At 57.9% G+C, this 11875-nt stretch overlaps 1 protein-coding gene across 6 annotated transcripts; it reads right to left on the bottom strand.

The window, feature by feature from the left end:
* Nucleotides 1-103: 103 nt before the first annotated feature.
* ZNF687 (zinc finger protein 687) lies at nucleotides 104-10173 on the bottom strand. Of its 6 annotated transcripts, none has more exons than XM_032154663.2 (9): nucleotides 10013-10169; nucleotides 3698-5826; nucleotides 3398-3576; nucleotides 2833-3009; nucleotides 2560-2722; nucleotides 2099-2422; nucleotides 1874-1986; nucleotides 1535-1676; nucleotides 104-1393 (listed from the first exon to the last, which is right to left on the bottom strand). In XM_032154663.2, the coding sequence occupies exons 1-9, from the start codon at nucleotides 10020-10022 to the stop codon at nucleotides 899-901; spliced, it is 3732 nt and encodes a 1243-aa protein (XP_032010554.1). In that variant the 5' UTR covers nucleotides 10023-10169; the 3' UTR covers nucleotides 104-898. The 6 variants fall into 6 exon arrangements, with proteins under 6 accessions (XP_032010554.1, XP_032010555.1, XP_058295272.1 ...); XM_032154664.2 differs by lacking the exon at nucleotides 10013-10169 and adding an exon at nucleotides 9697-9809; XM_058439289.1 differs by lacking the exon at nucleotides 10013-10169 and adding an exon at nucleotides 9380-9673.
* Between the last annotated feature and the right edge of the window lie 1702 nt (nucleotides 10174-11875).

The raw sequence follows: 11875 nt of genomic DNA on the forward strand, positions 1-11875 counted from the left end.
TCATTTCCAGGTTTTCTGGGGGAGTGCAGGGGGAGATGGGTGATGAGGTAGGAACAGATGCCTCAGTGTCCAAGACACAAAAGGCACCACACAGAAAGAGGTTTGCTTTTTCCCTGCCTGTCTTGGTCACCGCCATCTCTTCCCTGAGAAGGAAGGGCCTTCCATGTTCTCTCACCCGCTTCAAGTCCACATTGTCCAAGTCACAGAAAAAGAGAGGCCTGAATGGAGATTCGACCACAAACAGTTTTAATGGTCTGGTTTTCTCCCTAGTTCCCCCACTGTTAGTATTATTATTACTACAAGAATAAAGGATTCCTGAGAGCCTGTACCCTCCTCTCCTGTGGCCCCCTTGATAAGACTCATCCCCACCAACCCCCCCCCCCACCGCCAATTTCTGGGGAAAAAAAAAAGTGAAAGGCACTGCAGGGGTAGGGGGCTTGAGTGCCAGTGAGTTGGGGTTGGGGGGGGGTCACTAGGGCAGGGCCTGGCCCAGAGGAGGAAAGTTCCAGTCCATGCCTGAAGGAATTGTGGAGGGGTGTGTCCATCCATTGACACCCCCATCAGTCCTTCCCTGAACCTGTCTAGCAGGCATACCTAAAAGTCCCATCCTCCCACCCCCAGGCCCACATTGGGGGTTCTGCAGCAGGAGCATAACATTAATTAGTGTTGGGCTCAGAAAGGAGGAATGGAGGGTCCACTCTACTAGGACTCCCGGGCCAAACCCAAAGGGAGGTTGCAAATAACTAGGATAATCCTCAAATGCTCTTCTTCTTCAGGTTGGAGAGACAGGAATTAACAAAATGTTAATGTTAATGAAACTCCCCAGCCCAGGGATCAGGCAGCAGCAGGGAAAACCAGGCTCCAAGAGGAAGGGGCTGGTCAGTCCCAGGCTTGGAGACTAGTTGTCCCCAACAGCCCCCTGCCGAGCCCTGATGAACGCCATGCCATGCGTGCGGAAGTGGGTCTTGAGGTTGAGAGGGCTGTCGCAGCTCTTGCCACAGACCTTACAGGTCAGTGGGCCTCCAGAAGCAGGCAGGGGTGAGTCTCCACCATCGGGGTCAGACCTTGATGGAGGGGCCTCTTCCTCCCCATCCCCCAGCCCCAGGGCACTGGCTTTACCCACACCCCGTCTCTTCTTGTGGCTGATGAAACGGTGCCGGCTCAGGGAGCCAGGGGAGGCAAAGCACAAGCCACAGTCGAGGCACTGCTGGGCACCATCCTCCACCCTCAACCCCACCACGAGGCTCTGTTCTGTGGAGACGCTGCTCCGGTAGCGCAGGGGGCCATGGCCTCCAGATCCAGGTCCGCCCCTGGGGGACTTGGCTGGTGGTGTCGTGCTGTCAGGCTCCTCACTGCAAGAGTCAGAAGACTGGCGGCGTTTCCGACCTGGCCCCTGAAGAAAAGTGGAAGAAACTGGGCCTTACCACCACCCCCACTGTCCCTGGCACCCCCACGCTCGCTTCCTAAGACCATGGTCTCTACCTTCCAGTTTCCCACTCAAAGCCCTAGCACAGCAGGCCGGGCCTCTACCTACCTGGGCTCTGGCACTGGAACCCCGAGCCAAGGTGGTCCCCCGGCCAGGGGACTGGGCCCCAAGCTGCAAGCCGTGCCGGACCTGGACGTGTTTCTCTAGGATCAGGCGGCTGCTGAAGGTGCGTTTTCCCTCTGTGCAATACCTGAAATGGGAGAGGACAGGATGGCAGCAGGGGCACAGCCCGAAGGCCAGGGCCCTTGCTTCTGAGGAGGGGGCTGCCGGAGCAGAGGGAGACCTCAACCATCAGGCCACTTAGACATGTCGCAGGTGCAAAGGTACTTTGGTATACAGGGAGAATCACGTGCTGGGCAGGAAGAGGAAGCGGGGAGCAAGACTTACCTGCAGGGGTAAACTCGCTTGATGCCCTCGTGATTAACTCTGACATGGCGCCTCAGGCTGGGGGCGGAGCAGAAGGAGCGTTCACACAGGCGACAGGGAAACTTTTTCACTGACTAGGAGAGCGGGGGTAGATGTCAGAGCCAGGCTCCAGGACCCTGTCCCCACTCACACTGGCAGTCCCAATGCTGCCCCCAGCCCATGGTACTCCCCTTGGGGCCCACTCACCTTGCCATGCTCCTTCTTCATGTGGGCCACGTATTCGTCACGCTCAGGGAACCAGGAGTGACACAGGCCACAGGTCCAGCCTCCAGGCCCCCCACCCTTGAGGCCTTTGCTCCCTAGTTCCCGCCGAGGCCGTTTGGCTGGACGGGGGGGCTCAGGGGAACTGGGTACTTCCTCCTCTTCTGAAGATGAAGACGACTCCTCAGTAGCAGGGGCTGCCCCTCCCTGAGAAACAGCCAGCTCCTCAGGCTCAGTCTTGGGGGTCAGCAGGGCACCCCCGGCCCCTTTCCCAGCAGTCTCCTCCAAGCGCCCAGACTGATGGGTATTCTGTGAGAGGAGACAAGGGAGGTTGCTGTTGTAGGGGAGGGCCTGGCTGTGCCAAAGCCCCCCACTTCTGAAGTATGTGGCCCCAGCCCCAGGTCAGTACAGCTAAGCACCCATCCCCCATCCCTCTGCTCCTGTACCTTGAGATGTTCCAGCATGGTCCTTTTTTGGGCAAAGAGCAGAGGACAAGACGGGCACTTAAAGACACTGACACGCTGGGGCAGCAAGTGCTGGTCGAAGTGTGAGGAGAGGAGGGGTTTGTGAGTGAAGACTGTGTCGCACATGGCGCACTTGTAGATCAGCCTGAGGTGAGGACAGTGCAGACATCAGGCAGGGATGGGTGCAGCCCCTCCCCTCCTGCGCCCCACCAGCCCTCCCTCCCTGGCCCGGCCCGTCCCTCCCCCTGGCCTCACTTGGCCTGCTGAGTTTGGAAGCTGGGATGCTGGGAGTACAGGTGGGCATGGGCACTTGGCCCAGACTTGAAGGCCATGGGGCAGATGGGGCACTTGTGGAAAACCTCGCAGTGCGACGTCTGGATGTGGGACTTGATGGAGTTCACACCCCCAAACACCACTGAACAGCTGGGGCACCTAGGGAGGAAGCAGGAGGCCCTGTGGTGAGGTGGGAGGCATCTCCATGCCCACCCCGGGACCATACATTTATTTTCTGGGACAGGGTAGACTACAAGAAGGAAATTAGTAGTGGAGCATGAGCAGGGTGGAGAAAGGAGAGAGGTGCAGAGGCCGTTCCCCAAGGGAGGCTGCCGAGGGAGAGCTGGAGCTCCAGAGGTGGCCCTGCTTCCCCCCATCTCCATGGGGGACGACGGGAAGGCAGGACGTACTGTCTCAGGGTTGAGTTTGCCAAAACAACAGGGCTGAGGGATATAGCAGGGAAGATGGGGGATCTCGAAAGGCCATCTGAGGCTGAGGCTAGTACACACAAAACCCTATAGTTCTATGGAGGAAGGGTCCGAGGCACCTGTATCCTACACGGCGAGAGACGTGCAGACAGGCCTCCCGGAGATGGGTCTGAAAATTGGCTTGCAGGAAGTTGCCCCCACACTCAGGACAGACGTGGGGGGGTCGATTCTTATGCATGCGCTGGTGGGCACTGAAGCTGCAGCGATTGGGGAGCATCATGGGGCAGGTTGGGCACACCTGTCGAGTGGGTTAAACAAGGAAAGTCGGTGAGGAGTGTCCTGTCTCCACTACTTCTAACCAAGCCCCCAACGCCTTCCTAGATCCTGTCCCCACAGAAGGGCTGTGAAAGGTGACTCACATTGCTGGTGGCCCCAGGGGCAGGGGGGCCGAGCTGCTGGAAGTGAGCTGCCATGCCAGCCTTGTCCCGGCACTGTTCCTTGCACTCCAGGCAGCGAAAGCACGTGTAAGCAGACGTGGCAGGGGCAGCAGGCAGCTCTGTAGAGAGCGGCAGGACAGGGGCCTCAGCAGCAACTGCAGTAATGGCAGAGGAGGTGATGGCCCCCTCACCCTTGCCCAAGGCAGGCAAGGCCAGAGGTCCAGAGACAGGTGGGACAGCTACAGGGAGCAGGGGTGTGATGTCCGGCTGTCCCACCATCTGGTCAAGGGCTACAGGCCTCATGACCAAATGTGAGCACTGCATGACAAGCCCCTTGTCCTTGTGTTCACGTGCATGCAGGAGCAGGCTGCACTTGTTGAAGAAGACCAGGCGGCGGGCGCAGTGGTTGCAGGTGACCTCGATGCGCATGCTCCGGCGGTCATAGTGCCGTGCCAGGCTCTTCTCCAATGAGAAGGCATCCCCACACTCCAGGCAGCGGTAGCCGGTGGGAGGCAGGGCCAGCCCAGCCTCAGCTGGTGGGCTCAGGTTTGGCCTATAGGCAGGGAGCAGGTTCTTGCTGTTGAGGATCTTGTTGAAGGCTTCCACCAGGCTGGACTGGGTCCGTGATATCACTGTGCCGCCCCCTGTACTTGGCCCAGTAGCTGTCTTTGAAGGTTGCACCATCACCACCGAGGCACCATTCACCTTCTGTCCCCCAGTCCCCAGCCCAGCCCGCCCGTCAGCCTTAGGCAGAGCTTGGGGCACCAGGCCTAGCACATTCTTAGCAATCATCTTAGGGCTGGTGGCAGTCCCCCCAGGCAGCACCACAGCCTTGCGGGCCACACTGGCTGCCATCAGCATGGCAGTACTGGCGTTCTGGATGGTGGCCACAGGCAGCACAGTGCCTTTCAGCCTTGTACCATCACCCAACTGTACGCTCACCACCTTTGGACCCTCAGAAGTAGGTGTTGCAGGGGACAGCTTCAAGAGGCTAGCCTCAGCCAAGAAGGCTCCCTCAGCCAAGGGGGCAGGTGGATCAGGATCTGAGGGGACCCGAGTTACAGTCCTTGTGATATTCCCGCAGGATGTTTTAATGGTCTTGATCCGCACCTTAAGAGGCCTAGAGGAGCTGGAGGCAGGGGAGTCATTGCTGTCCTCATCTGCAGCCTCGGCCCCACTAGAGGGACTCTGGGGACTTCCTGGGGAAGACTTGTCCACTGGCCCCTCATCTTCTTCTTCCTTCAAGGGCTGACAGACGGGCACTCTGGGGGAGGCAAGAGGGCTCTGGTGCCCTGGAGACTGTTTGAAGAAGGGCACCCCAGCAACTGGGGGAGGCGAGGCACTGACAGGGATGTCCGTGGCCTCAGGGCTGGAGCCTGAGCCTTGTTGGGCTAGGACCTGGGCATGATGGGGGCTGCAGCTCTCCTGCTTCAAGGCCCCCAATGGTGGGGAAGAAACAGGTGGCTGCATGCCTGGGCCATTCTCCTGGGCTAGCTCAAAGGAAGAGGGGAAAGGAGGCGGGGTCATAGCCCCCTCCTGAGGGGGAGAGGGTGCAGAGGGAGGCAGGGGATCCGGGTGGTCCCCTGGCTCAGGGCCAAAATGAGCAAACAGGTCCAAGGGAGTTTTGCCTTCCATGCCTTTTTCTTTCCAGGTGCCCCCACTGGGAGGATCAGGAGAGTGGGGAGTTCCTGGGAGGGAAGGTTCAGGGCTCCCAAAACCATTCTGCATTCGATGAGGCCCCACAGGCCCTTCCTTAGTTACCCCAGCAGCCCGGGCCCCATCTCCTGCTGAGCCTCCAGCCAGGGCCTCAGACTGCTCGGGACACACAGTGTTCTTGACAATGACACTGACTACAGAAATGTCTGGTGGTGGCAGGCCATGGTCAGAGGCCTGGGCTGGAACTCCAGGACCATCCCCAGCAGAGGCTGCTGCTGTGTCTCCAGATTCACTTCCCACACCTGGTTCTGGCTTCCCTGGGCCTCCTGGCCCCTCATTTTCTTCTGGCCCAGAATGGATGGCTTCATTCGCATCAATGTCAGGGATATCAAAGGCAGCAAGGAGGTCATCAAAATCAGGGGTCTTCATATCCCCCATATCGGCAGGTCCCAGACCTGATGAAAACAGGAATGAGGAGGAGAAACTGAGATGTCTAGAAGAGAGATCCTGGAGCTCTTCCCTCAGCATCTCCATATTTATCCTCTCTCAGAACCCACATACAGTCCAACTTAGGTATACTTCCGCCACGGCATGAATCCTACAGAGCTGCTAGGTTTGCCAAACACTAAAATCAGAAGAGGGTTAGTGTCCATACCTTGGCGGGCTCCAAAATCCAGAGAAAGCAGGGGAAAAGAGAGTTCTTAGAAATACAGGGAAGGGGCCAGGTGTGGTGGCTCATGCTTGTAATCTCAGCGTTTTGGGAGGCTGAGGCAGGTGGATCACTTGAGGTCAGGAGTTTGAGACCAGCCTGGCCAACATGGTGAAACCTTGTCTCTACTAAAAATACAAAAAACTAGACAGGTGTGGTGGCACGTGCCTGTAATCGCAGCTACAAAGGAGGCTGAGGCAGGAGATCACCTGAACCCATGAGGTTGAGGTTTCAATGAGCCAAGATCACGCCACTGTACTCCAGCCTGGACAGAGCGAGACCCTGTCTCAAAAAAAAGAAATACAGGGGGCCGGGCACGGTGGCTCACGCCTGTAATCCCAGCACTCTGGGAGGCAGAGGCAGGCAGATCACGAGGTCAGGAGATCAAGACCATCCTGGCCAAGATAGTGAAACCCCGTCTCTACTAAAAATACAAAAATTAGCTGGGCATGGCAGCACGCACCTGTAGTCCCAGCTACTCGGGAGGCTGAGGCAGAAGGATTGCTTGAACCCAGGAGGTGGAGCTTGCAGTGAGCCGAGATCGTGCCACTGCACTCCCGCCTGGGCGACAGAGCAAGACTCCGTCTCAAAAAAAAAAAAAAAAATGTAGGGAACAGGGAGGGGTAATAGAGCTCAGTGAGCATTCTGGTGGAAACCAGCTCATCCCCTCCTGTCCCCAGCATAGAACCAAATAATCGATACTATTATTAAGGAGGATGATGTACATGATGCTCTCGCTTTAAGGGCTCATTCATGTCCACATGGAATCAATTCATATTCTTCATGGATCTTCTGGGGTCCACAGAGATCTGAAAGGCTACGTGTACAAAGGGACAATGCCATAAGCCAAGACTTAAGAAATGATCCTCGTTCAGCTTTATCAGGGGCCTGCAGTACAAGCAAGTTTCTTCAGTGCCTTACTTTTGCTGTTTGAAAGAGGACACAAATGGCCGGGTGTGGTGGCTCACATCTGTAATCCCAGCACTTTGGGAGGCCAATCACTTGGGCCCAGGAGTTCAAGACCACCCTGGGCAACATGGCGAAACTCCCCAGGCAGGATGGCATGTGCCTGTAGTCCCAGCTATGCCTCCCAGCTGACATGGGAGGATCCCCTGAGCCCGGGAGGTCGAGGCTGTGATGCGCCATGATCATGCCACTGCACTCCAACCTGGGTGACAGAGTGATACCCTGTCTCAAAAAAAAAAAAAAAAAAAAGACAAGACAGAGAGCACAAGTGATCTATATATCATAGGGTTATTCTGAGCATGATACGAAATTGCTAATGTAAGAATCACACTGAGAATACGATTTACTATTCCAGATGAACCAAGCAAGGACATGTCAGGTCAAGGAGGAGCTGGAAAGGAATAAGCACTGGAACTCTAGGGCTGGGGTCGGAGGCAAGAGTCAGGGGTCATGCAGGATCAAGTCTAGGGCACCTGGGCCATCACTGGCACCTGGAGATCTAGCTTGGTCAGCAGGGAGAAAAGGACTCAAGGAAATTACCCAAGAGACCAAGATGGAAAGAATAAGACATAGGAACAGAAAGAGACAAAGAGAAGAGACAGAGGGGAAAATGGTGATGGCAGCCTGGTCACAAGGGCCCCAGCCTAGGCCTCTCCTATCACAAACACCTGCTGCTCGCTCACTACCTTCCCCAGAGTGTCTGGCCCTCCCCTAGCCAGTCCTTCCTTCTCCACCCCTCCCCATCTTGCTCTCTCAAGGCTAAAACTCCCAGGATACATATACACTTCTCTAGCACAGCTGCCACAGCGGGGAAAAGCCAGGCTCCCTCACCCCTCACCCATCATTTCTGCTCCAAGCTCCTCACCCCATTCCATCCCCTAACTTAAACTCCTCACCCTTTCCATTTTCTTGTGGCAACAGTAGCCCACAAGTTTCACCTAACCTCAACCTGGCCAAGTGCAAAAAATAAAATTAAAAATCCCACAAGAATTATGTGGCACTAATCCAACAAGCAGGCCAGCTCAGAGTTTGTGGGAGACCCAGGCCTGTCCCCTCCCAGTGTCTCCCCATGAGTGTTTCTGTATCTACGAAGAAGCAACTAAAGAGTCTATCCCTATCCATTCTCTGCCCAGGTTGCAGGCCATTTCCCAGCCAGTTCTCCCACCTCTCTCCTGTCTTCAGACTGTAACTAGAGACAGTCCCAGGATGTGGCAGCTGGGATTGCTGGGACCAAGGTTGGGGTGGGGGCAAAACCAAAGGGGGAGTCCTTCCCTCACCCCCACCCTATTCAATTCTGCAGAATCTGGGTTTAAACAAAAACCCTTGTCTCTATAGGCCTGGCTCCTAAGCCTGGTTCCTTCCTGACCAGAGGCCTGAGCTACCTTCCACTCAGGTACTCAGAAAAGTGGACTGGTACAGCGAAGACCAGCGGGGGACTAGGAGAAAACACCTGCAAACTCACCCGCCCCCCGACCCCGCCAGCCACCTCCCTCTCGGGTGTCCCAGTGACTTAGAGGTCATCTGATGGCCACCCACCCAGAGCAGACAGTCGACCAAGCAAGCCGCCGAGCTCAAGGCCAAGGAGGATCAGGCCTTCCTGCGAGTGCTGAGCCCTGTCTCTAGGGCTCCTATCTCCCCCACCCCCTTTCCCTCTGTGGTTCCCCAAAAGCCAAAGAGGCTGAACAGGAAAAGGCTGAACAGGCCCAGGTCGAGTGGGGGCTCCATTGACCTTTGCCCGGGCCCAAGGCCTGCAGCGCAGAGGAGGGCGAGGGGCTGGCGGCGATTAGGTTGAGGCCAAGCTGGGCAGCGGGCGGAATTAAATCCCTGCCATCTGCCGAGGGCCGGCGCGGGGAGCAAGTCCTGGGTTTCGAGGAGGGGGCGGGGTGTACACAAGAGAAACTACAAGGGAAACTGAGGCGCGCGGCGCTTCTCTCACTCGCACCGGCTTGCGAAGCGAAGGCCGGGCCTCAGCCAGGCCAGGCCCTTTGGGAACCGCTGCGCAGCACCTGGGGACCCAGGACTACACAGGATGCGGTGGGGAGCTGGAAAGAGGGGAGGAGAGAGGGGATGGTCTCTGCGCGACTCTCAGCTCTCTAGCTGGGGTCCGTCCCAACTCGGACCTCGTCCCCTCCCCTCCGGGCGCAGCGGAGCCTCCTCCCGCCGCGCACTCCCGGAGGCTCGCTAGAGACTGGAGACTGATCGGGGGGTGCGCAGGGGGCCGGGGGCGCAAGCCTGAGTCTTGCCCGGGCCCGGACGCTGACCCGCACCCAGTCGGGGTGCAGGTTCCGCTCCGGCCTGGCCCAGTTCCCCCGCCCCCATCCCCGGGAACGGACACCATTTTAGGTCGCGACATCCCGCAGCCTCCAATCTCCGGGCCGCACTTCGGGTGCCTCTGGAGCTGGGGGCGCCAGGACGTGGGGTTCTCGATCCTCCTGGGGTTTACCCGGCTAGGTACTGTGCTTTCAACAGGCCAGGAGTTTCGCCCATCCGCCCCAATGGATGGAGGCGGTGTCTGGGCCTTCCTACAAGCCGCCCCAGGGGGCGGCGCGGAGAAGGGGGTAGTTGACCAAGTGGGGGAGGGGCGGGGGTATTTACCCGCCCCCCCAAGGGGGCGGAGCCAAGGGCGGGTATTTACCCCAGGCACGCTTACTTGTTCCGCTCCTGGTGCGGGCCGAGACCCGGCGGTCTCTACCCCGCTCCAGCCGCTGCCGCCACCGCCGCCCTCCCCGCGGCCGCCGCTACTTCCTGCTTCTCTCCGGTTCGGCCTCCCCACTCCCTCTCCTCCCTCCGCGCTCCAGGTCTGGGCTGCCCGTTTTCGCACTCGCCATTGGCCCTTGCCCCCGTCGCTCAGCCCTGTGCCCCTCCCAGCCCCGCACTGGGTTGGCCCTAAATACTGCCGCTCGGAACTAGCCCCGCACAGTCCTCTTATGCTCATTGGGCAAGGGGCCGAGGCCCTCTGAAGATACCTCTCCCCATTGGCTGCGCCGGGGTCCGTCTGCCCCATCTGCAAGTCTCGCAAATGATTGGCCTCCGCCACTGTCGCTTAGAAAGAAGCCAGCCTGCTTGCCGGCTTTCCTACAGGAGTGGGGAGCACTCAGGTGCGTCTCCGCCCCTCGCTCCCTACTGGCCGCTCGAAGCTTGAAGCTGCAGTTCACTTTCGCGAATGTAAGGAACCCAGCTTCTGTGTGGTGGGCACTGATAGCAGAACCGCATTGAGTCGGAGTGGAGCACGGAAGGGTAGGTCCTTTTGCGCTGTTTCAAGCTAAACCCGTGTCACTGATGCGGTGCAGAAGTTACAGAATGGGACGCCACCCCAAACATTACGTCATCCGCTGACCATTTCCTCGCGGTCTTCCCACCGTCTAAATCGCCATATAATCTGATGGATGGGGTCCTCACGCGGGCCAGCTCCTGGGCGACAGCGTAACCCGTCGCTCCTCCCTCTGCGGGAGGGCGTGGACGGGGCACCGGATTTGGAGCGTGGAAGGAATCGGGACCTAAAGGTTGGGAAGAGCTAGCGGACCGGAAGCGGGGGAGGTGACGTAGGAGTGCCGGCGTGGCCTGGGCCATTTCCAAAGAGGCCTTAAAGGGGCAACTGATAGGCTTCCTAAGTATGGGCTAGGGGGACCGCCAGCTCCATTTCCCATTTAAGGACTCCCCTTTTCCCCGCCCCCAGCATGGAATGGGGGTGGGGTCAGGGTCTAGTTTTCCCGCGCTTTGTTACCACGCCCCCTGGAGGCGGGGGAAAGGGAGGAGTCGCTCGGAAAATGAATCTCTTTGATGCTCTAATAGCACTCACTGGCAGAATTCGTCTGCAAGCCCAGTGTGCCACCTCGCGCACGCAGCCGCTAGTTAACGGCGTGTTTTTTTTTTTTAATTAATTTTTTTTGAGGCAGAGCCTCACTCTGTTGTCCAGGCGGGAGCACAGTGGCGCGATCACCGCTGACTGCAGCCTCAACCTCCCAGGCTCCAGTGATCCTCCCGCCTCAGCCTCCTGAGTAGCTGGGACTACAAGTGAGCGCCAAATCGCCCGGCTAACTTTTTTATTTTTTGTAGAGACGGGGTTTTGCCATGTTGCCCAGGCTGGTCTCAAGCGATCCTACAGACGTGAGCCACTGCTCCCTACCTTGGCGAAGTTTTTGATTTTTTATTTTTTGAAACGGCGCCTCATTCTGTCTCTGAGACTGCAGTGCAGTGGCGGGATCTCGGCTCACTGCAACCTCCGCCTCCCAGGCTCAAGCAATTCTCCTGCCTCAGCCTTTCGACTAGTTGGGATTACAGGCATGCGGCACTACCCGCCCGGCTAATTTTTGTTTTGCTTTGTTTTGTTTTTGAGATGGAGTCTCCCTCTGTCGCCCAGGCTGGAGTGCAGTGGTGCGATCTCGGCTCACTGCAAGCTCCGCCTCCTGGGTTCACGCCATTCTCCTGCCTCAGCCTCCCCACAATGCCCGCTAATTTTTTGTGTTTTTAGTAGAGACGGAGTTTCACTGTGTTAGCCAGGATGGTCTTGATCTCCTGACCTCGTGATCCGCCCGCCTCGGCCTCCCAAAGTGCTGGGATTACAGGCGTGAGTCACCGCAGCCGGACATTTTTGTATTTTTAGTAGAGACAGGGTTTCACCATATTGGCCAGGCTGGTCTCGAACTCCTGACCTCAAATCATCCACCCCCCTCGGCCTCCCAAAGTGCTGGGATTACAGATGTGACCCACCGCGCCCGGCAAGATTTTTAAAAGTGGTTTTGTTACCCTGTCCAGGAGTCCCAGGACACCGGAACCAGGACTCCCCGGCGCGCCCGGAGAGTTTCCGAGCTCCTTTGAAGTATGAATCA

Source organism: Hylobates moloch, unplaced genomic scaffold (genome assembly GCF_009828535.3).
Source record: "Hylobates moloch isolate HMO894 unplaced genomic scaffold, HMol_V3 SCAFFOLD_5, whole genome shotgun sequence".
NCBI lineage: Eukaryota > Metazoa > Chordata > Mammalia > Primates > Hylobatidae > Hylobates > Hylobates moloch.